This window comes from Vipera ursinii (assembly GCF_947247035.1).
Source record: "Vipera ursinii genome assembly, chromosome: 2".
NCBI lineage: Eukaryota > Metazoa > Chordata > Lepidosauria > Squamata > Viperidae > Vipera > Vipera ursinii.
In genome coordinates, this window is record NC_139513.1 from 225,899,810 (window position 1) to 225,923,670 (window position 23,861).

The 23,861-nt window shown below is 37.7% G+C and overlaps 1 protein-coding gene across 1 annotated transcript in view; it reads right to left on the minus strand.

Moving 5' to 3' along the window:
- Positions 1-23,861, minus strand: part of KLF9 (KLF transcription factor 9) — a 26,125-nt gene continuing 2,264 nt past the window's right edge. Inside the window, exon 2 of the mRNA XM_083353790.1 lies at positions 1-1,604. Within this exon, the coding sequence (XP_083209916.1) occupies positions 1,375-1,604 (230 nt within the window). The 3' untranslated portion in view covers positions 1-1,374. The remainder of the gene's footprint in view (positions 1,605-23,861) is intronic.

Consider the following 23,861-nt stretch of genomic DNA (forward strand, 5'->3'; position numbering starts at 1 on the left):
TTGCAAGGTACGTAGTGGTGAGGCCGTGTCATGAAAAGTATTTTGACACGCCTCCTGCATCTGAGTCTGAATTCCTACTTGCAGTTAGTTTGGTTGTTATTCCCCAGACTCTGTACAACAGCTGCAATTTATGAAAAAGAAGACTGTTAAAAAGTAGTTTAAAAAAATTAGTGTTAGTTGCCTTCATCCACATAGAGAATGTTCTGTTGGAGAAAATAAAACAAGAAAAGGTTCTCTACCAACTCCAAATGCACATAGTTCTGTTAGCTGAGACAGAATTCTGGCGAGAGGTGAAGAAAATGCACCATTGAGAAAAAAGAGAAAGAGTCGTAAGAGGGGGAAAAAAAACTTTTATAAAAGTGGTAGCTTATCAAGATGGTAGCTGCTGTTATGCATTCATTCCAACAAAACCCAGCAGAATAAAGCACTGGTAGTGGTATTCATATAGTACAGTACAGTATATGGTTGCTTTTCAGATGAAAGTCTAGGAAACAGCTAAAGGAGAAAAAAAAATAGTCTCATATTTCTGCCACATTTCTTTGCACGATTTAGGTTGCATTGTTTCTTTTCTACATGGCAAAGAATAGCCTCTTGTGTGTGATGCCAGCTGATTTCTTGTTTTCCTTTTGGTTTCATAATTGGTTTCTGTGCATGTTTCCAACTGGGGGAAAAAAGAGCAGCTCAAAAAGGATAACCTGGTAAAAAGTACAATTTCCTTCCACCGATCTGGTACTGTGAATGATGATTTTTTTTTTCCCTTAACAGTCTTGAACAGGGTGGACCACTGAGAAAGAAACGTGAAATTCCATCTATCATGTGCTACGATGTTTTTGTTTTGCTTTACTTGAAAAATACTTAAGTGAGTTGGAAAGTGGTTTCACTAAACTGGATTTTTTTTTGTTTTAAAATACAAGCAGCATTACATTAGTCAACAAAACATCTCCATGACACAGCAATCACAAAGAGCTTGGAATCACTACTGTGGTGTCACAGGTCAAATCACCCAGTCACATATAACTATATACAGATGTGTGTGTGTGTGTCTGTGTTCACACACATGCACCCACACACCAGTGTTGATTCTTTAATCTATAAAAAGTTGCATTATTTCTGCTCATCCCCATACAGTCCCCCCACCCAATCCCCACGCCCACCCAGCAGCCACTGGTTTAAGACTGTGGTTGGTAGCACAGCAGGGTGGACAGAACAAAAATGTTAATCTTTAAATTTCCAGCTACATGTGCTTTAAAAATGCAAGTCGGGGGTGGGTGGGTGGGATTTTACTGTACAGTGGTGGACATATTTGTGCTGATCCATTCTGCCTTTTTCACTGATGGCCATCTCCCCACCCTTACCCCTGTTGTAGTCCTTCCTTCAAAAGGAGGCAGAGCTGGTCTTTTTAGATCGCTTGATCATGCTAGGGTGGAACTCGGTATGGCGACGGGCATGCTTGGTGAGATGGTCGCTCCGCATGAACCGCTTCTCACAAAGTGGGCATCGAAACTGCTTCTCCCCAGTGTGGGTTCGGTAGTGCCTTGTTAGCTCATCGGAGCGAGAGAACTTTTTAAGGCACTCTGGCCATGTACAAGGAAAAGGTCGTTCACCTGAAGGAAGACAAAAAAGGAGAGGAATGATCAATGTGATCAATTCAAAACATACGGAATGGATTCAGCCCAGGTGGAATTTCAAGGAATGTCATAGGAACGATGAAACAGAAGAAGAAAGTGTCCCGCAAATTACTACTCAGTGTCTGCACAATGCTAAACCAACTCAATACTACCAATAAAAACTCAGTTAAGACACCTAATCCAACATACCCGATACTCCAATTCTAATCCTACATCCCAAGCACACTTATCTTCATGCAGAATAGTTGCCCACTCCATTAGTCAGAGATTCTTGAGCAGCCGTATTAAAAGAATGAATTACACCACTGAGTAACTGCCTTTCCCATCCATGTTTAGACCCTAACTTTTACCATCTTTTGTGCCCTTAGCCTTAACAATGTTGAAATGGCTATATATTTCTATTATTAAGCAGTACCAAAAGTGATTCCTTTGAATATAGGTGCCATCTTTTAATCAGACCACCATAAAAAAGAGGAAAGAGACCAACCAGATCAAAAAAGAGGAAAATAAAAAGAAAAATGCAGCAGCATTAAGTTGGTAAAAGGAAAAAAGCATGTCAAGAACTATTTTAAACCATACTGTTTATGGTATTTTATTAATTTATTATCCAAGAGATAAAAGGCCAAAGATTATCATAGTGAGCTACAGAGTCTTCACAATAGATTTGAGCTGTAGAGCAGATATAAGAAACAAAGGATTATTTTGAAATAGTTTTCTGTAAAACAACTTTCCCTTCCTAAGTTTTCCTTTTATTATTTACTTGATTCTAAAGGCAATGTATGCAGTTAAGTTATTTTGAAGGCAGGCTGACAGTAACATAAAATATTGGAACAGTTCTTTGGAAGAAGTATGACTAAACAGCATATTGGGACTCTACAGAGATGAGGTCTTCCTGACTTGAAGTACTGCTGGAATGTCCACTAGAGAAACGGGTTACCTGGTTTTGCATAAGCATTACCAAACAGCTATGTCTTGCATGTCTCCTGTGTAAGAAATATTTCACTAACAAACTAGATGTTCTATGAAAATCAGGTCAGCTTGCAAACTTGAGAATTCTTGTTCAAAGAGCAGCCAAATGATTCAGTTGGCAGTGTACTATAATTTTACAAACTGTTTCAGGAAATGCTGCTGAAGCCAAAGTACAGGCCTGTCTAACACAGAGGTGTGGACCATTTACATTCCCCCAAAGGAAAACTGAGAATAAAAATTAAATGTGAAGAATCGTGCATTGCTATGTGGCTGATGTAAGGCATCACGTGTAACTCTATGCATCACGTCTAACTCTAAAGAAGCCTCATTCAACAGTGGATCTGCTGTTTAAAACTATACGTGATTAATTGTTGGTTTCACAAGTAAACCTATTAGTAGATATTGTATAGGCAACTGACAGTAATTCTCCCATTGTGACACTGTTTGCATGGGGCGTTGTGATAGTTATCTGAAACCACAGATGTGGTTGCTAATGGTAAAACCCACCATGCATATCCTTCCACATCCTACTGATTTTTATTATTTCAGTGCCCATTGAAAAAATATATATATTCCCCAATCCCTGCCAAGATGAATGGTATTTGTTGTTAGAGGAGGAATGGAATGCTGGTCAGAACATTATTTATTGCAAAGCTTTCAGAGTATTTCATTTGAACATTTGCAAGCGGGTAGGAATCCAGAAATGCAAACAAGGAGAGCTTAGTTTTCTATGAATCATCTTTATAAGTGCATGCCAATGTACTTCCCCTTTTCCATGTGCAAAAGCAGCTTGTATGATGTGAGTATTTCTGTATGTACATGATAGCCAAAATCCCTTGCTTGACAATCTTAATAAAGTGTAACTGTGAAGAACGTTTTGTTTTTTCTTAAAAGAGCCTAACGTCCAAAATAGAAGAAAAAAATAACTTAGTCTTTCTTCTTGTCTAGCTGATTTGATTAAGAAAGCAGAGCCCTCCAATCACCCTGTCCAGTTGTATCACCCTAGGGCCAGTGGTAGGATTCAGCCAGTTTGCACCACTTCAGCAGAACTGGTAGCCAATTTTTTGTTGCTCAGGCCCAGAATGGAATTCCAGAAGTGGCATCCACACAGAGAACCGGTTGTTCACCTATTTGAATCCCGCGATTGTCTACGCCTCAGTTGTCACCTCCGTTTTCCTGGCTGTGAAAGCCAGCCTTGTCTGAAGACATTTGCCATGGTCATAGGGCCAGCATGACTAAACACCAAAGGTGCATGGATCACTGTTACCTTCCCACCAAAGTGATGCCTATTAACCTACTTGCATTTGCATGCTTTCAAACTGCTAGATGGGCAGGAGATGGGGCAGGAATGGAAGCTCACCCTGTTATGTGGTGCACAGATATCAAACCCGGGATGTCAGCTCTCCAGCTGACAAGCTCAGCATCTTTAACCACTGGACCATTGTGCTCCCTCCCCAGAAAAGACTAATGTGACTGAAAATCCATTTCCAACATTCTCAAAGCAAAGTATACATAACTAATCACGTATGCTAAGAAAGTCATTTACCTTGAGCAAATAAGCATAGCTTTTTTCTCTCAGAGAGATACTAATATCTATGTTAGGGATTTATAAAGATGATCTAACTTCCAAGATATTCATACACACTTGCTTTCCCTGAAGTTTTTCAAATCGGGTGGTGAAAACAGCATTTCAGTGGAAGTCCTAAAAAGAGCAGCAAGTAGAAGGTACACAAAAAAGACACGGATGCTGGACTGTCTGATCTGGTTTCCAGGCAGGGTGTTGGTTTATATGTAGCAAGTCATACATGACCAACCTGAATCAAATTATGTGTGAATGTATTTGTGCTCTAAAACTAATGTTCAGACATATGTAGGACTTTCATAAAAGAGTTTACAGAGTTGTTGATTATAAGGAAAGTGCAGAACTGCCTACAGCTGTTTGTGCTTTGCCAGAATTCTGCAGCTATAACTGCAAACAGACTGAACCTCACCATATAAAGGTGTTCTAATATAATTACAGGTTGTCCTCACTTATCAACCATTCATTCACAGCAAACATTTGAAGTTACAAATTTTTAGATTTATTGCTGAGCCTTGAAGGTGCACCCATTACAGCATCCCCATAGTTCACATGATCACAATTCGAGCATTTGGCAACCAGGGTGCATTTATGGTGGTCACAGCTTCCCATGGTCACATAGTCATCATTTACGACCTTCACAGGAGGCTTCCAACAAGCAAAGTCAATGGAGAAGCTGGCAGGAAGTTGCAAGTCTTGGTCATGTGACATCACACTTAACAAACTGTGGTGATTTGCTTAAATAACCAGAGCAGAAATTGTAACTCAACACATTCAAATCACAATTCACATTACAACTACGTCACTTAGCAATGAAGTTGCTGGCACAGTCAGTAAGTGAGGACCACCAATAATGGAAAGGCAGATCTATTTAAAAGGAATCCTCCTCACGGGTGTAGAGGAGGCTTCATTTGCAGCTCAGAATCCCTGCAGCCAAGGGTAACACCGGACTTATATGATTACTCAAAATCTCTGGGCTAGAAGCTTCATTTTCCTTCAAAATAAAAAAGCCATACTACAGAAGTGGATTATTAGAAATCTAGGTATTGCACCAGTCATCAAGCTTGAATATAATCTTTGATTGGAGAATGTTGCCAACTACGTCAAGATATTGATCCTTTTACTCTTGAATGAAGTAGTAAATGGAGATACATATGCTAATTATTCAATCTTGAGAATGACTCACTAGTATCCCAATAATGCTGTCATTTAAAATCACTAGGGGGAAAATAAAAGTTGTTTTATTAAGCTTGAGTATGAAACATAGGAGAGAATATTGTACCATTTGTTCATAAGTTAACTTAGCTGCATAGCCACTTTGCCATGAAGTAGGAGAGATAGAAAGACGTAAACTTATTATCTGTAAGTTTAAGGGAGTGAATCAGAGTGAACAGTTCCCAAACCTGAGCACTTTCTCCCAAAGAGTGTGTATCCTCAATTGCATAACAATGAAGTCTTCCAAAACAGACAAGTGTCTCATAAAATGTCAAGTGGTTGAGCCCTCTCTCCTCCCAGATCTAAACACAATAACATAAAGAGATGAAAAATGATCATGTTTGTTCTTTTCCTGATTACATGCATTGCAATTCAGGTATCTCTTACACGGCTTCAGACTTATTCCTTTCACTAATTCAATAGTCCTACGTAGTGCGGTAAAGTTCACATGCCCTAACCGTCGATGAAGCAAATATATGCAGTCATCATGCGGCTTCTTGTTCTCACATATAGAGTTAGCATTAGTTGTTTTAACCATTAAACAGTTTCAAGACCACTGTCCCTTTGGAAGTTGTATTTGCAGATCTTATCGACCCCATGAAGCCTAGTTTAGGGGGATCATATTTTGTCCTAAGCATGGGTTTTGTTACCTACTTAAATCAAATCCAAGATCCAAACATACAGATCTTCGTTACTTAAATGTCAGACAATGTGTCAAGGACAAACTAATACAACTAGAATATTGTTCAACTGATATGAATATTGCAGACCATTTCACTAAGGTTCAAAGTGCTGTTAAACACAAGGCTAGTTGTGAAAAAATTGGCCTAAGATTATAAGAAGTTATATATTATCCTACCCAAAAGGGGAGAATGTTAGGCATATGGTTATAGCCTAACTGGTTGGGTTGGAAATATATAAACCACGATGTTATAACCTTAAGGTGCTAATTGGCCAATGGGCGTGTAAGTTTTTCCAACGGCCATAAGAGGGAGCTAGGAACGTGGCTTCTCTCTCTTTACTCTCATTGTTTTTGCTTTTGGGCTTACTACTGTGTTAAACCTTAGGAACTGTGTACTTGACCTTCAGACCAGTAAGAAGACATTGTATTTTGGATACTCCCTGGACTGTTGCTGTTGCTTATCTGTTGTTATTCGTGTATGACCTGGACTGTTTATTCGGATTGTGTTTTTGTTTTTACACCTAATAGTAAAGTATTTTTCTGTTTATCACAACTCAGTGTATCTGTGTGGTTACTGTGTGACTCTTACTATTCTCAGTACGCTTTTGCCTGTGTAGGTTCCTGATAACTCAAGAAGCACTTTGCTAACAATATCAATGCTAATATCATTGTCATCCCAGATATCCCAAGAAAAATAGATGTACCGATAAAGGAGAATATTTGTAGCTCAGGGTTGAAATGAGGGGTCCTTGGTGCTCTCTGAGCTTCTTGCAGACATTTCATTGCCCAAACTAGGTAACATTATCAGTGCACTGATGATGTTAGCCAGTTTGGTAATGAAATGTCTGCAAGAAAACCATCAAGACCAGAGAGCTCCAAGGACTCCTTAGAAATAGATATCATTAGAAGCATCCCCCTGCCCCCTGCCATTGCTGCTTTAAACCTGTCTATTTTGTGCTTGCTGTGTGGCCCTGAATCTATCCTCTTAGCAACAATTCTCATAGAATAGTGATATGTATCCAAGAGGCCTCTAAAAGCAAAGTAGAGAGGCAGAATAAAACATGGCTGTGAACAAAAGCAGGAACGTCCTATGCAGCAGCCATTTTGTTATATAAGCTTAGTGTGAGGGCTTCAGAGTAAGACCATGCTAGAAAGAAGATTTTAAGCCTTTACTGTCCCTTGACACAACAACCTTTTTACAAATGTATTGTTATTCATTTGTAGTATTTTAATCCCAATGCAAGATGGGAAATAATTTATTATATGTGATCAAGTGGTTGTTTTTTCCCTTAGCAATAACATAGATTTTTTTCCCCATGGTAATCTATCCCTAACTTGATCTTTCAGGTCTTCCAACACTGCACTGAAAATTGAATTAGAATCTTCTCCAGAGAGCTAGGTCTTTGCATAATGTGTCTGAAATAGGATAATTTGACCCTGTTTATTTGTGCCTTGACTGAGAAAGGAACTGTGTTAGGCAGACTGGCAAACTTAAAAAAAGTGAGAGGGTATTCCCAAGAACTTCCGGTGAGGATCATGCGAACTGGATGTCCCCAAAGAAAGAGGGACAGTATAGGGCAGAGATTGGCAAACAGATTTTATTGATTTATGTATTTATTTATATCCCATCTTTATTATTTTAACAAATAACACAAGGCAGCAAACATATCCAACACACCTTCCTCCTCCTGTTTTCTGCACAACAACAATCCCGTGAGTTGAGTTGTTATGACTGGCCCAAAGTCACCCAACTGGCTTTCAGGCCTAAGTAGGATTTAAACTCATGGTCTCCCAATTTCCAGCAAGGGGGCCTTAACTACTAGACCAAACTGGCTGTCTTGGCACAGATCAGGCAATACAAGTCTTTCCAGACAAAGGAGAGATAGTGAGGATGTGCATTTGCTTTCTGGACAGTTGCTCCTCCTGAGCAGAATGCAGGAAATGAGGGTTTTGGAGCTGGATCTTGAGCTGAGCGGCTGGGAGTTGAGGGAATTCAATGAAGTTCATAGTGTATTATATAGACACAAAGTTCACTTGCCCAATTTCTTAATCACTTTTGGATGTAATTAATTTATAGTTAAATAGAAATTGTCTACGTCAGGCATGCTGGCTGAGGAATTCTGGGAGTTGAAGTCCACAAGTCATAAAAGGGCCAAGTTTGAAGACCCCTGGTCTAAGTGATAGGATAAGACTCCACTTTAATTTTAATCTCACTTTCACTATTTCACTATTTTTATAAATAGTTCAAGACAGTGAACATACCTAATACTCCTTCCTCCTTCTATTTTCACTACAACAACAGCCAAAGTGAGTTGGGTCGAGAGAGTGACTGAGTCAAAGTCATCTGCAGCAATTTATAATTTTTTTAAAATTACAAAGGTATAAAGAAAGGAAGGTGTTTCAAGGACTTAAAATTTTTGGCAAAAAGGTTAACAAGAACATGATCCAAAAAAGTTTAAAATGGATAAAGGGAACACTTATGTTAAAAGTTTATTTCTAGTGAAAGTATTTTTAAATAAATTGGGATCAAATTAGACAAATTAACCAGACTTTCATGGTGATATCCTCTGTTTACTATTGAAGAGTGCAGACAATTAGTGGATTTTGCAAAATAAAAGGTAAAGGTAATTTGAGTCAGACTTAATGGGATGGTAGCTATGGAGATGGGGATATGGCCTTTGATGTTGATTGGAACTATGGAGTGCCATTAGAAATTAAATTATTCAAAGAAAAAAAACATTTTTAAAAATGGGGGAGATAGAAGAAATCTGGCCTTTTCTCTCTTTTTTGTTTGATACACTTTCCTTTTTGAATTAAAGTATTACAATGGCAACCAAAACAGTGGCAAGAATGGTGGGGAATAGAGATTTGCTACAGCAACCTATAGAGAAAGTAATTATAGCAGATTTGTTCCAGCAAATGCTTGAGGAATTGGGAAATAAATTAGCAGAATCACTTGATTCTAAACTAACTTATTTGATAACAAATTGACATCTTTTGAGAAAAGAATGGATAAAAAGACTCATAAAGTTTAAAGAAGTTAAGATGATGGAAACCTCTGTTAAACAATTGTCTGGAGAGGTATAAATGTTAATGACAAAGTGGAAATTTTAGAGACTAAGGCAGAAGTTACAGTAATGTAGAAAGAGAACTAGATAAACTAGTTGTACTGACACCCAGAGAGAAGAAATTTTGCTTGAGATTTAGAGTAATCCCAGAGAATTCTGATGAAGATATTAAAACAAAAGATTATTAGAGCCTTGACAAATTTTCTGGATTGAGAAGAGAAAGACACTGAGTCAAAAATTGATAAAATACATAAAATAAATCCCAGATTTGTAAGAACAAGAAACGTTACAAGGTATATTTTAGTGTTACTTTGTCAGGAAGAAGACAAGATATGAGGTGTTACAGCAGTATTTTAATACAAGATTGAAGATTGAGAATAAAGATATGATGTTCTTAAAAAAAATTCTTGTTGAACTTTTTGTGTAAGAGAGGGGCTTTTTTGACCGAGATGTTAAAGCAGAAAAAGTTAAGCATTCAAATGGAACAAATTGGAAGGTGTGACTTTTTACTTCAAAACAGCTGAGGTCTTGACTGGATTTTATTTAAAGAGGGGATTTTTAGAAAAATATAAACTGGAATTGGAAGAGTTCCAAGTGGAGGTATCAGAGGAAACTACAGAAAAACTCCAACAGGTGCAATAAGAAATTGAAAGAAATGATAATGATCGCTGTGACACATAGATTTTTTTTTCTAAACTTTTGGCTTGATGATGGATGATAAATACTTAATTCAGAATATAAATGGAACAAATGCTCCTCAAAAGACAGGAGAAAAAAATCATTATTTGAAAAAAAATTAAAAGATGATATAATTTGTATACATGTTATGTTAATGTTAACAAAAATACATTAAAATATTTAATTCATAAAAATTTGGATGAATTTATTTCTGGAAAGGAATCGTTTTGCATAGAAATCTCCAACTAGAACTAGAGTTTGAATTGACTAATGGTAGATTTGCAGGTGGAAGTTAATTTAGATGGGGCTAGACTTTAATCCTGGGAATTTATGTCTCAAATTGCTTTATAAGCAATGTATCAAGTGTTTTATAGTTTTTTCCTATGAAAATTGGTGGTTGATTGAGGAATTGTAATGGAATGATTTCCCCACAAATGGATAGAACCTCTGGGGGGAAAATGGAATTACGGTACTCAGCAAATCACCATCATATTTTTTTTAACTTGATGGACAATTTAGGGTTGTTTGATATATGAAAACAGAAAAATGGCAATTCAAGAGCTTACTCACATTTCTTAAAGACACAGATCTTTTTCAATAATAAACATGATTTGGATTTCAAAGGATTTGGCCACTGAGATTTCTAAAATAAAGATATTACCAAATACATTTTTAGATCATAATCGTATGGGTTTGATTTATGGAAGAAAATCTAATTCTTTTAGATGAAGACTCAAGAAATGTTGCTACCGGTATATAAAGAAGCAATAATGAAATATTGTAAAAAGAAGCTAAAAGAATTATTGAAAATAATTCAGCTAAGGGCATCGATTTATGAATGGACTGGGATGCAAGTAATGCTTTTATTAGAGACCTTAGTAGTGAACTTAAAAAAAAACAGTCAAAAGGAATCATAACCTATTTTGGATGAAATAAAGAGAAAAGAAGAATTAAAGAATTATTTGGAGAAGATAACTTTTTTCCAGAAAATTAAGTTCAACAATGGCAATTATCTATATTAACAATAAGAGAAATAGAAATAAAAATGGATTGTGCAAAATAAAGAAAAATGAGTTTGCAGATATACCAAGGAAGCAACCAATATATAAATTATGGGGAGAAAATGGTATTGAAATTACATGAGGGAAATATTATATTAAGGGACAGTGAGGCTATATAAAATCATTTCATCAATATTATTCTAGTTTGTATAAAGGAAGTGAAATCTCCCTAGAGAAAATATATGAATATCTAAAGAAACAAAATTTACTAAAGATTATAGAACAAAGACAGATTACGAATGGACCTAAAATAATAAGGGAAGTTTCTGAAGCTATAAAAAAGATTAAACTAGGAAAGTTTCCTGGACCACATGGACTATCAGGATCTCATTATAAATATTTTAAGGATGAACTTTTACAACCTTTAAAAAACATGATTAACTTTACCCTACAGGGAGGAGGGATGGTTGGAAAGAGGTCAATATAACATTAATATCCAAAGAAGGACAAGATACGACTTTAACAAGACATTATAGACCAATTATCATTATTGAACAATAACTACAAGTTGTTCACAACAATCCTGACTGATAAATTGAAAATATTTCTGCAAAAATATATAGGTACATTGTGGATTTTTACCTCAAAAAAAAGTTTAAGGAACAATATCAGAAATGTATTGGACATTTTGGAATACTTGGAACAACATAATAAAAACAAATATCACTTATCTTCCTAGAAATAGAAAAGGCCTTTGATAATCTGAACGGGGCATTCTTGTTTAAGATTATGGAAGTTATGAATTTTGGAGAGAACATAAAATGGAAGATAAGACCAATCTGCACTTCAGAGAAAGCAAAAATAATTGTTAAGAGATTTAACAAAACAATGTGAGATAAAAATAAAAAATAGGGATGGCCTCTGTTTCCTCTTGTGGAAGTAAAAGGTTTAAAAAAAACTTTTAATTTAAGGGCTTTTGCAAATGAACTGATAATAGTTCTGGAAATTCTTTTAAAGGGAATGGTATGGAAATATTAATGGGCAAATTAAAAACATTTTGTGCATTATGAGGTTTTAATGTTACTAAACAGAAGATTATTTGGGTATCATGACAAATATGAAATGGATATTATTTCAAAATAATTATGTTAAGATATAGAATGAATTTAAAATATATGTTAAGATGGGATAAAATTGCCATTGTTGGGGACAACTTCTGGGATAAAAATGAATGTCTTACCTAGACTGTTTTTATTTTAGATAATCCCTGTTTAAATGCACCATTTAAACATAACAAACAAAGGGGAAAACCATAAATGAAGCAATGTTGTCATTCCATATGTTACAGGAATATCGGAAAAGCTCAGGAGGATCTTCAGCCAACCCAACGTATGTGCATACTTCAAACCCAACAATACACTAAGGCAGAAGCTTGTCCACCCCAAGGGTAAAACACCCGGATACAAATTGAGCAAAGTGATATATCCAGTGCAGTGCAGTGAGCCATGTGCAGATCTGTACATTGGGAAACAAAACAACCACTTCATAAACCACTTCCTATGGCACAACATAGGAGAACAAACCCATCAGGACAAGATTCAGCAGTCTATCTACGTTTAAAAAACAAAGGCCACTCTTTTGAAGACAGCAAAGTTCACATTTTGGACAGAGAGGACATCTATGTCAAAACTGAACAGCCCTCTTTCAACAGAGGGGGAGGGATACCCCAGTCTATCTCCAGATCTATCTCCAGTCTACAACAGTCCTTTCAGCAGTTCCAAGAAGGCTCCACACCCATTTGCACTACTCAGGTGACCCTGATGACACAGATTAAGTCTCCAGGTGGCCTCAACAACTCACTAAAAGAATGCAAATGACCAGCCGTCTGCGAGGAATATAAATCTTTCCATTCCCCACCATCCCGTCAGAGCTGAAGAAGCTTCTTGGATGAGAAGCGAAACATCTTCAAAGAGAAAAAAGAAAGTCCAGTTGCCTCGTGAAAAAGCACCTTAAACAGTTTCAGAAGGATACATCTAAATTTGTGCAGCGGGAAAAAATCTGTTAAGTTTTTACATTTATTTAATTTCCATGGTTAAATAGAAAGTGTTGCAAGATGCAAAGGTCCCTCTCAGCTCAAGGAGGAAGGGAAGGGAAGGGAAGGGAAGGGAAGGGAAGGGAAGGGAATCTGGGTTTACCTGATTTGAAACTGCATTTTGCAGTTTGGAGTTTGGTTTGGGTGCTGTAGAGAAACAGAAGGCTTTTGGAATTAGAAAGACACAACCTAAGATTTGAGTGGCATAAATATTTGTGATATAACAAGTCAAGGTCAGTGTGGATTTTAAAAAAAAACCTATTATGTTAGACATGCCATATTGAGAATATGGAAGAAATACGAAGCCATGTTGTGCCTGAAAATACCCCGAAGGGTCTCAGCACAAGAAGCATTTCACAGATGAGAAATAATAAACAAACACAAATGGCTAACTTGTTGTGAGATATTAGAATTTTGTCAAGGGGAACGTAAAATAAAATCAAGAGAAAAACCAGTGGTGGAGAAATGTAACTATCAACCATTCTCTTATTTATAATTATTAGAAAGATTTAAACTATACAAAATAATTTATGGATTTGAACTTTCTGAGTTTCAAATAGAATTGTATAGAAGTGATGAATATGTAATTGCTAAAAAGTATAAATTGTTCTTGAAATTTGAAAGAGGAGAAGAACATGTGAAAGATTGTATGATAAAGTTGAGTAAAAATTTTGGTTGTAATATAGTGATAAAAAAGGGAAAATATGCAACTATACATGAATATATACTGAGATCATAGATTTTTCCTTTGGGACTGGTAGACAAATAGTTAGGAAAAAGTCATGGACCTTGTTTTTGTATATGATAACTGCAGCGAGATTATTTTATGTGCAGAGATGGAAAGATTCGGCACTAAACACAATAGAAGAATGATTGTTAAAAATGATGGAACTTGCTGAGATGGCTAAATTGACTTTTTTGATCAGAGAAAATATCTACATTTATTGCTGACTGGAAATCCCATTAAACAGAGACAATGAACTTATGATTTATAGTTTTGATGATTAAACAGAATAGATTATAGAAAGAAGAGAGCTATGTTATAACTATAGAGTCAGAGGTAAACTTATAAAAGTATATATAACTACTGCAAAAATAATCAGAAACTTTAAAAATAATCAGTATCTTTTTTCTTCGTTTTCCATTTTTTTTCTTTTCTCTCTCTCCTTTCACTTCTCTTTGATTTCTTTCCCTTTTTTTCTTTTTCTTATTTTACATTAGTTTGTGTTAGTTTTTATATTGGTTTATGAATTTGCATCGGTGTGCATATACGGTATGTGTTTATATGAAAGTTACAGGGTCATTCCATTTTTGCTGAACTCCAATTCCACACCTCCACATATTTTTAAAAACAGAACTGCACAATGGAGAGGGGATTTCTCTTGCATAGGAGTGCTGTGATTAGTCTTTCTAGAGAGAATATGTTTTGTACTTTAGCATTTCCCTGCATTCAAAACCAGGATGGAACTCCCTTTGTTTCCTTTCTTTCTAAGTTGGATGTGGAGTTCTCCTTTTCCTCCATCCATCTGAAGGAATATCAACTCCAGCTTGAAAACACCTTAATGAATGACATATCGGTGTCCTTGCCTTCCACTGAAATGTTAGTCCTAATCAATTTCCGAATCTTAACCCTTAGCAATTGGGTTTCTGCAGGAGAAGACATTCTGTGGGTCCAGAGCAACTTCTAAAAATGGCCTGACCCAGCTCCTCCCAGCCCCACTTAATTGACAGAAAAGTATAGTACTAAAGGAGATTAGGACAACAGCAATGGGGGGGATTTCGGATAATGATTGGCCTGAAGAATGAAATTACATCCCTGCTTATTCCTGCACTTGAAACAAAACATATACCCTTATCAAGAGACCCCAAGTCAAATTAAATCCAGGGATTTACAATTTCACATTGGCTACTAGATTCAATTTGCAAAAATCCAAGCAGCCACTAGATATAGAATATTCTGGCTTATGGCTGCCATCTAGTTTTCTCTAACTTAAATCTGATAGCCCACTCAAAGGCTCTTGGAGTTGGCTAGACTACAGGGAGTGCAGAATTATTAGGCAAATGAGTATTTTGACCACATCATCCTCTTTATGCATGTTGTCTTACTCCAAGCTGTATAGGCTCGAAAGCCTACTACCAATTAAGCATATTAGGTGATGTGCATCTCTGTAATGAGAAGGGGTGTGGTCTAATGACATCAACACCCTGTATCAGGTGTGCATAATTATTAGGCAACTTCCTTTCCTTTGGCAAAATGGGTCAAAAGAAGGACTTGACAGGCTCAGAAAAGTCAAAAATAGTGAGATATCTTGCAGAGGGATGCAGCACTCTTAAAATTGCAAAGCTTCTGAAGCGTGATCATCGAACAATCAAGCGTTTCATTCAAAATAGTCAACAGGGTCGCAAGAAGCGTGTGGAGAAACCAAGGCGCAAAATAACTGCCCATGAACTGAGAAAAGTCAAGCGTGCAGCTGCCAAGATGCCACTTGCCACCAGTTTGGCCATATTTCAGAGCTGCAACATCACTGGAGTGCCCAAAAGCACAAGGTGTGCAATACTCAGAGACATGGCCAAGGTAAGAAAGGCTGAAAGACGACCACCACTGAACAAGACACACAAGCTGAAACGTCAAGACTGGGCCAAGAAATATCTCAAGACTGATTTTTCTAAGGTTTTATGGACTGATGAAATGAGAGTGAGTCTTGATGGGCCAGATGGATGGGCCCGTGGCTGGATTGGTAAAGGGCAGAGAGCTCCAGTCCGACTCAGACGCCAGCAAGGTGGAGGTGGAGTACTGGTTTGGGCTGGTATCATCAAAGATGAGCTTGTGGGGCCTTTTCGGGTTGAGGATGGAGTCAAGCTCAACTCCCAGTCCTACTGCCAGTTTCTGGAAGACACCTTCTTCAAGCAGTGGTACAGGAAGAAGTCTGCATCCTTCAAGAAAAACATGATTTTCATGCAGGACAATGCTCCATCACATGCGTCCAAGTACTCCACAGCGTGGCTGGCAAGAAAGGGTATAAAAGAAGGAAATCTAATGACATGGCCTCCTTGTTCACCTGATCTGAACCCCATTGAGAACCTGTGGTCCATCATCAAATGTGAGATTTACAAGGAGGGAAAACAGTACACCTCTCTGAACAGTGTCTGGGAGGCTGTGGTTGCTGCTGCACGCAATGTTGATGGCGAACAGATCAAAACACTGACAGAATCCATGGATGGCAGACTTTTGAGTGTCCTTGCAAAGAAAGGTGGCTATATTGGTCACTGATTTGTTTTTGTTATGTTTTTGAATGTCAGAAATGTATATTTGTGAATGTTGAGATGTTATATTGGTTTCACTGGTAAAAATAAATAATTGAAATGGGTATATATTTGTTTTTTGTTAAGTTGCCTAATAATTATGCACAGTAATAGTCACCTGCACACACAGATATCCCCCTAAAATAGCTATAACTAAAAACAAACTAAAAACTACTTCCAAAAATATTCAGCTTTGATATTAATGAGTTTTTTGGGTTCATTGAGAACATGGTTGTTGTTCAATAATAAAATTAATCCTCAAAAATACAACTTGCCTAATAATTCTGCACTCCCTGTACACTCACAATTAATTAAAAGGGCAGACCCCCCAGTTGCTGGGAAACAATAAACAGGCCTTGCCCTCCCCTCCCCTCTCCTGATAGCCCATTCTGAAAATAGAGGATGTTGATTCAGAAGGCATTTATAGCTCTCTAACTAGAACACTCTTCAAATAGCCAACAAATGTGTTGAGACTACAGTTCTCGGATTGATGTGCCGTTTTGCATTTGAAAAACTGTAAGAGAATTTCCCACAATATTGACTAAGAATTCCGAGAGTTTTGAACCCAACATATTAGAAAGCTGCCAAGTCCAGAAATTTTAGAGCATTCTTTTTGTGTGTGTGTGTGTGTGTGTGTGTCTTGTCATCTGTGTTCCACAGAATTAAGGGGCAGGGATAAGGGGGGGGGGAGACCTTGAACTCAGCCATCCAATCCTGCTCTTCCCCTCGAACTTGCTAAGTCACCAGCTTTCGCAAGCTGGGTTTGTCAGAAGCTCCACCTCTCTTGGTCAGGAGTTCCAGGAACTATTCTTTTTTAACAAACAGGTTCTGCAGCCTGAAAAAAAAATGAAAAACCTTGGTCTAGAATTTCTCTTTCAAATCTCTAGATTCTTTTATACTTTCTCAAGTGACAGACATCTTTCTTTCTTTCTTTCTTTCTTTCTTTCTTTCTTTCTTTCTTTCTTTCTTTCTTTCTTTCTTTCTTTCTTTTCTTTCTTTCTTTCTTTCTTTCTTTCTTTCTTTCTTTCTTTCTTTCTTTCTTTCTTTCTTTCTTTCTTTCTTTCTTTCTTTCTTTCCTGTCTTACACTTAAGATGCAATGGTTCAGGATGGTTTTTCCCTTACCAGAGATAAAAAATACATGTTAAGCATTGTTAAGGGGGAAAAATAGAAGTAATACACAAAACAACAAAAAAATGTTTTACTTCGCATGACGTTGAAGAAGACTGACTGGCTTAGGTTTGTGCAGTTGTGTAGACCTGCTTCCACTGAGTTTTATGACAGAAGGAATGGCACATCTGGCTCCTCCTGGGAAAAGCCCCTTATCACCAACTTCAGAGGGTTATCAGACTGGGCAGAGCCTCCTGATAAAGCCCAGCCTCTTCTGAGGTCTTGAAGAAATGCTCATAGTGGCTTGCTAACAATATGGCATGTTAATTACACAGCAGAGTTATAGCCAGCTGCTGCCATAACATACAATGCCACAGAAACAGGCAAATCACAGAGAAGGGAAACTGGCACAGAAAAACTATCATTCAGAATCTCGATTCCCCCTTCTTAAAAATAAAGTAATGCATCTCTGGGCACACTTAAACCTGCTCCAATCACAGAGTTTAAAAGGAAGGTTTGACCCAGAATACATGCTGGGCCTTGAGTCAATGCTCAGATTGCTGAGTTGTTAAACTTCTCTTCTGGCTTGGCAAGATCCACAGCAAAGTGTGACATTCCACCACCGCAAGGAAAAGCAAAGTTAAGGCCACATTCAAGGGGTTGAGAACTTAGAAAGCGAATGGCGTCCAAAATAAAATTAGCTTTGCCATTTCAAAAATACTCTGCTTAGTAGAGAATTCAACGAATGGATGAATCTCATTGGTCAGCCACAAATCAGTATCAGAGAGACCATCATGCCATTCAACCCCTCCTCAACATTTACCATGTATGGTAGTAAAATTGCAGCATTGAATATTGCCTGTAACAACCCCAGAAAAGCAAAAAAAAAAAAAAGTTGGTTAATTTGCAAAAACATTCACAAGGCTGAAAACTGCTTCACAGCCGCTTAATTTGTTTTGCTGCATCAGAATGGATCTCTGTGTCCAGTTGCAAATCTACTTTGGTAGAGTCTTCTGTCTGAAGCTTCCTCAGATCAAAGGCCACCTTCAAAGATTTGAGCAGCCTTAACTTACAGTACAATAATTTTAGGAATCTTGATTGTATCTGATTGCTCAACAACAGAAGGCTAAAACCTTGGATAATTTTTAATTAAGAAAATAAAAAAGAGAGTTTGTGTTTTTAAATATTAATGGTAATCAAAAACATTCAAATGTACTTTATTTGGTGCTAGGCCAGAACAGGAGAGATACAGACAATGAAACAGTCATAGTTAAAACTTAAGCCCATTGACATGTATGGCTCATCTGCGTTTTAAGGAAACACAATGTTTCATTGTTGAATGGCAACATTTTGCAACTCCATAGTTCTGTTTAGAGACTCGGGACTGCCAGGAAAAAGTTATGTAAAAGTGCTCAGGGTGACCTGATCAGTGATATGAAGAAATTACAGATTCCTCCCTCTTCCTGTTTCTTTGCAGGACTGGAAGTTAAACTTGCCATCTGGCAACAGCTGGCAGTACGTTCTTGCCAAGCTCCACACTGCTGGCACGATCCTGGAAGTGTATTTCAGAAAGGTATCTTTAATGCTAGTCTTGGAATGAACACAGATCTAGGAAACTTTAAAAAGGAATTTCCCACCCTCATTTATACTGATCTCACTAAGGCAGAATCCCTTTGAATGATTTGAAAAGCTTTTTCTCAGCTCTCTCACTACCTGGGCTGAGTTGCCACCGACAAGATAAGCTGTCAACACCCTTTGTCTGTTGATTGATTGTGTCTACTCTGCTTTCCATGCCTTTTTTCAGCCTGCCCACAACCTCTTCACAGTATACAAAAAAAGAAAAAAAGAAAAGAAAAGAAAAGAAAAGAAAAGAAAAGAAAAGAAAAGAAAAGAAAAGAAAAGAAAAGAAAAGAAAGAAAACAAACCCTCAACCTATGGCACCACTAGATAACAGAAAGAAGTGAATACTACTAAGTTGGGAGGCTCTGGAAAAAATAAGACTCACTCCTTAAAGATCTTTAACAGGATCTTTAGTGGTTATTCACAACAGAGATCTACATTCTGAGGCCATCTACTCTTTAAGTGATGGGAGCCTTCTCATATCATGGATTCCCTTGGGGCATCTCTCTGGTTGTGAAAATATTTGTAAATTAAATGGACCCTCCATGTGATTCTACTTTTTATGTCACTGTTTATTTTGGGAATATAATTTGTAGCAGCTTTTTTGGAACAGATAGTGTGGGAACCAGTTGGAAAAAAACAAGACTTTTATAAAGCTAGCACTGACTCCATAAATAAGATTTTTTAAAAATCAGTTTGCTATAAACATGTACAATCAGAAAAGCATAAACTCCAGGTAGTCCTCAACTTATGACCACAATTGAGCCCAAAATTTACATCGGTGAGACATTTGTTAAGTGAATTTTGCCCCATTTTACAACCTTTCTTGCCATAGCTATTAAATGAATCACTGAAGTTGTTAAGCCAGTAACGTGGTTGTTAAGTGAATCTGGCTTCCCCATTGACTTTGTTTGTGAGAAGGCTGCAAAAGGTGATCAATAACTCCGGGATGCTGCACCCATCATAAATATGAATCACTCGCCAAGCATCTGAATTTTGATCATATGATCATGGGCAATGCTGCAACAGTCATAAGTGTAAAAAATGATCATAAGTCATCTTTTTCAGTGATGTTGTAACTTCGATCACTAAATGAATTTATGTTGGAAAGATCTCACTTAGAAAGAACAAAGTTGCTCTCCATTTTTTCATAGTTCTCTGTGGACAAATTGTCTATTTAGGCAGCAAGAATAGAAGACAAGCTCTGAAGATTATTTCAGTTTGGATAATGTCTAGATCAGTGGTGACGAACCTATGGCATGCGTGCCACAGGCAGCACTCAGAGCCCTCTCTGCGCCGTCGCCCCAGCCCCGCCTCCCCCCACGGCCCCCTCCTCCCCAGCAGCATCCCCAGAGGAGAGTTTCCCCGGAGCACGGCCCGCATGAAGCAGTGCAGCCAAGGACATGGCAGCCAGGCAGCGGGGACAAGACTCCGCCCTTGCACCCCATTGCGCACAGTTGATGCTGCAGGATGCGGGCAGAGGGTGTGGGTGTCATGGCGCTGCTGGGCTGCCTGGGCAATCGATCTGCGGCAGGCCGTGGAGGCAGTGAGTGGCCCTGCAGGGGTGGAGTGGGCAGGATGGGGGGGTGGAGCAGGGTGGCAGGACAGGGCGGGGCCAGTTTCTGGACACTCGGTCACTAAAAGGTTCGCCATCACTGGTCTAGATATTTATCCGTTCATATAGGAAACATATATTCAGATACTGAATAATGCTTTTTTTTTGCTTTCCTGATTTTAGAATTGAAAAATTGGATATCAATTGCTAATTTCTTTTTCAAGACTAGGAAGAAAACAGGTCCAGAATGTTTTAATGGACAGAACAAGTGTGCTGTAGGTTGATGTCCTGAATCAGGAAACAAAATTACATTGGTTGAGTCCAAATATTCTTGCAGCCAAATACTTTCAAATATGATAAAAGTGTCTATTTTCAAGTAGGTGGCAAGATGGAAACATCAGATAATAAGAATCTTACTGTTGTAATCCAGAAGATTTCTTAGTAGCTAATTATTGGGCCACCTGCAATGTGCTGTCTAGCTGGGAAAGCCCCAAAGGGCAGAGCAGGAATTTCCTCATGTGTGCTGGATATCAACAGATCTGGCATTTGTACAATGTCCATGACTAGCAATTAAAGTTACTAGCCTTGGTGTCAAAGGATGAAGCAGATGGGTTAGCATGGCGCTTATCATTCACTGCTTCCTTTTCACAGTGGGCATTTTTCTTCTTAGGCTGGACTACATTAGTGCTCTATTTCATGTGAAGAAACATTTGTTTCTTCAAAACATTAAGGTAGGTACATTTTAGTTGGTTTTATGGAACTCTGAGGCAGTAGGCAATAGAAAAATTGCTTACATGAGTAATAAATTGAAATCAGGACTTATACATTATCAACACTACAGTCAAATAGGGCAAGAGAGTAATAATGCCTGAATTAATGATAGAAATTGTTTTTATTTTTTCCAAAGGAAATTTTTCCTGACCTGCTAGTTATCTCATGTAATCATTGCATCTGCCAGGTTATACTGTGATCCGTCCAGTCATATCATGTATATCCCTCTGTGAGTAAAATGTTAGGACCATAATATGGACAACATAGAGCCATGGAGTTAGGACTAGAGTGCAATTAAAGCAAATAATTTACTAATACCGAGCCCCCATATGGAGATTCCCGTGCACACATGGTAAACCATGCTTTACTTTTTATAGTTGCCCCATGTGCCTTTAAAAAACATACCTTTTACATTGCTCTAAAAACTCTGCAAGAAAAATAGAGCTTGAGGAGTGTGTTTAATTCTTTACGATCAAGCTTAGAAAGCAAAGCATTTGTCTATTTCACATCCCATCTAACCCAAATCTCCCATAACCTACATGAAAACATTCAGCACAACTCACGTGCATTGTTGGTGCAATATAATTTTGGAGTCTCCACGCTTCTGGAGACTGCCAAAACCATTACGATAACCCTCATATTATTTAGTTTAGCCAAGGGAAAATATGGTTTTAATAATATAAATGAAGAAAACACTAAAAAGGTACAAAGTATTAGAAGAGAACAGCCAAAAAAAAAGTCTCCAGGGACATGTACAAGAATGTACAAGTGAGAAATGGGTTCTCAGTCTGCTTGCTATATTCAAGTATATATTTGCTTCAGCCATAATCATCCTATATCTTAGTCTAAGGCAGGGGTAGGCAACCTTGGCTCTTTTATGACTCGTGGACTTCAACTCCCAGAATTCCTGAGCCAGCATGGCTGGCTCAGGAATTCTGGGAGTTGAGGTCCACGAGTCATAAATGAGCCAAGGTTGCCTACCCCTGGTCTAAGGGCACTTCAGATGTGGTTATAATAGTCCTAATCAGCAGAGCCAATGATAAGAAATGTTGCAATTTCAATTTAGCAACTAGTTGAGATCCATCATTGTGATCTATTTACAAATAGTCCTCATTTAGTGACCATTCACAATTACAGCATACAGCTGAAAACTAAAGTGCAGTTTCACTTAATAACCTAATTGCCAGTTCCAAATGTAGTTGCTAAAGGAGGATTGTCTGTGTATATCATTGAATTATATTTTCCCTACAAGTAACATTAGTTCTGATTCCTACATATGATGATTGGAATTTGATAGCCAAGGGAATTGGTGTTTCAGAAACGAGGCACGAAAGTTTCTATCAAATTATAAACCTATTTCTTGCAAATAACTCAGTGGTGCAATGCATCCTCAAAGCAAAATAGAGATTTATTAGTTTCCATCCCAAGTTTCTCTGCCATTTAGTTGATAGTAAATGGTTTGCTGTTCTCTGAACTAGCTTCTGGATGGAAAAGCCTTGAATTCCAAGCATAGGAAAACATGGAAGGTCAATAAATAATGAAAATACAACTAATTTGTAAAATGGTCACTGTCAGTCACAATTCTCAGAATATTGTACAGATGTTGATATCAGGAAACTATAAACCAATGATAGGAAAAGGGAAAGGTTAATGGATTTCTACAGTGTAGACCTTCAGGTTAGCTGAGAATTGTGCCATGTGGCTTCCTTTTCCTTTTTTGAAGTCCTACCCTTAGGCTTATTGCTAGGAAGAAACAAAATGTAAGGACTTGCTTCATTAGAATGATTAGAAAATGATTGGCATTTCCTATGTGTAGGATACTACTGGGGAATTCTCAGCAATTGACCTCTCTCACTTTATAAATTATTTGGTATTTCTGCCATGCTACAGAAAAAAGCTGATGCTCATATTTTCTTTCCTTCCTGTGTTATGGGTTTTAACCACAGGAATCACTGCTGAATGACACACGACACTCCTTTTCCTGTGCGTTTTCCATCCTGCAGTCTACGGTGCCTCTTGTGTGAACAGGAAAATAGGGTTGGGATTCTCTCCCAGGGATGTTCCACATCATCCAGGAATACTTTACCACAGAAATTCAGCCAGATCCAGTTTGTCACACTCTCTTAGGTAAACATTAAATGCACCTAATGTGGGCATCAATAGTACCATGACTGGTTTCCTATAATGAAGATTTATTCCTCTTCAAGTCATTTTTAAAAAAATACATGGCAGGGGAAAATAATCTATAAGAAAAATGCTAAGGACTAGGGGCTTCTGTTTTGCTTCCCCAGCAACTATCCCATCTTCACACAAGGCACTTTAAGCCTTATATGCATCACATATTCATCATAAGAAAGAAATTGAATCCATTCTTCTTCTATCCAACCGTTTTCCTTCGGCTCCTAACTCACATGACTTAGACGAGGTCCCGAAAAACCGTTTCACACATCATTTGGATCAGGGAACAACTTGAAACATTAAGTCTTGCTACTCTGTCTGGTTTTCAAATAACGTGAACATAACACAAATAGAAAAACACACATTCACAAACCGAGTGAAAGTTGATTTCCCAAGATGGTATTGAAATTCCTC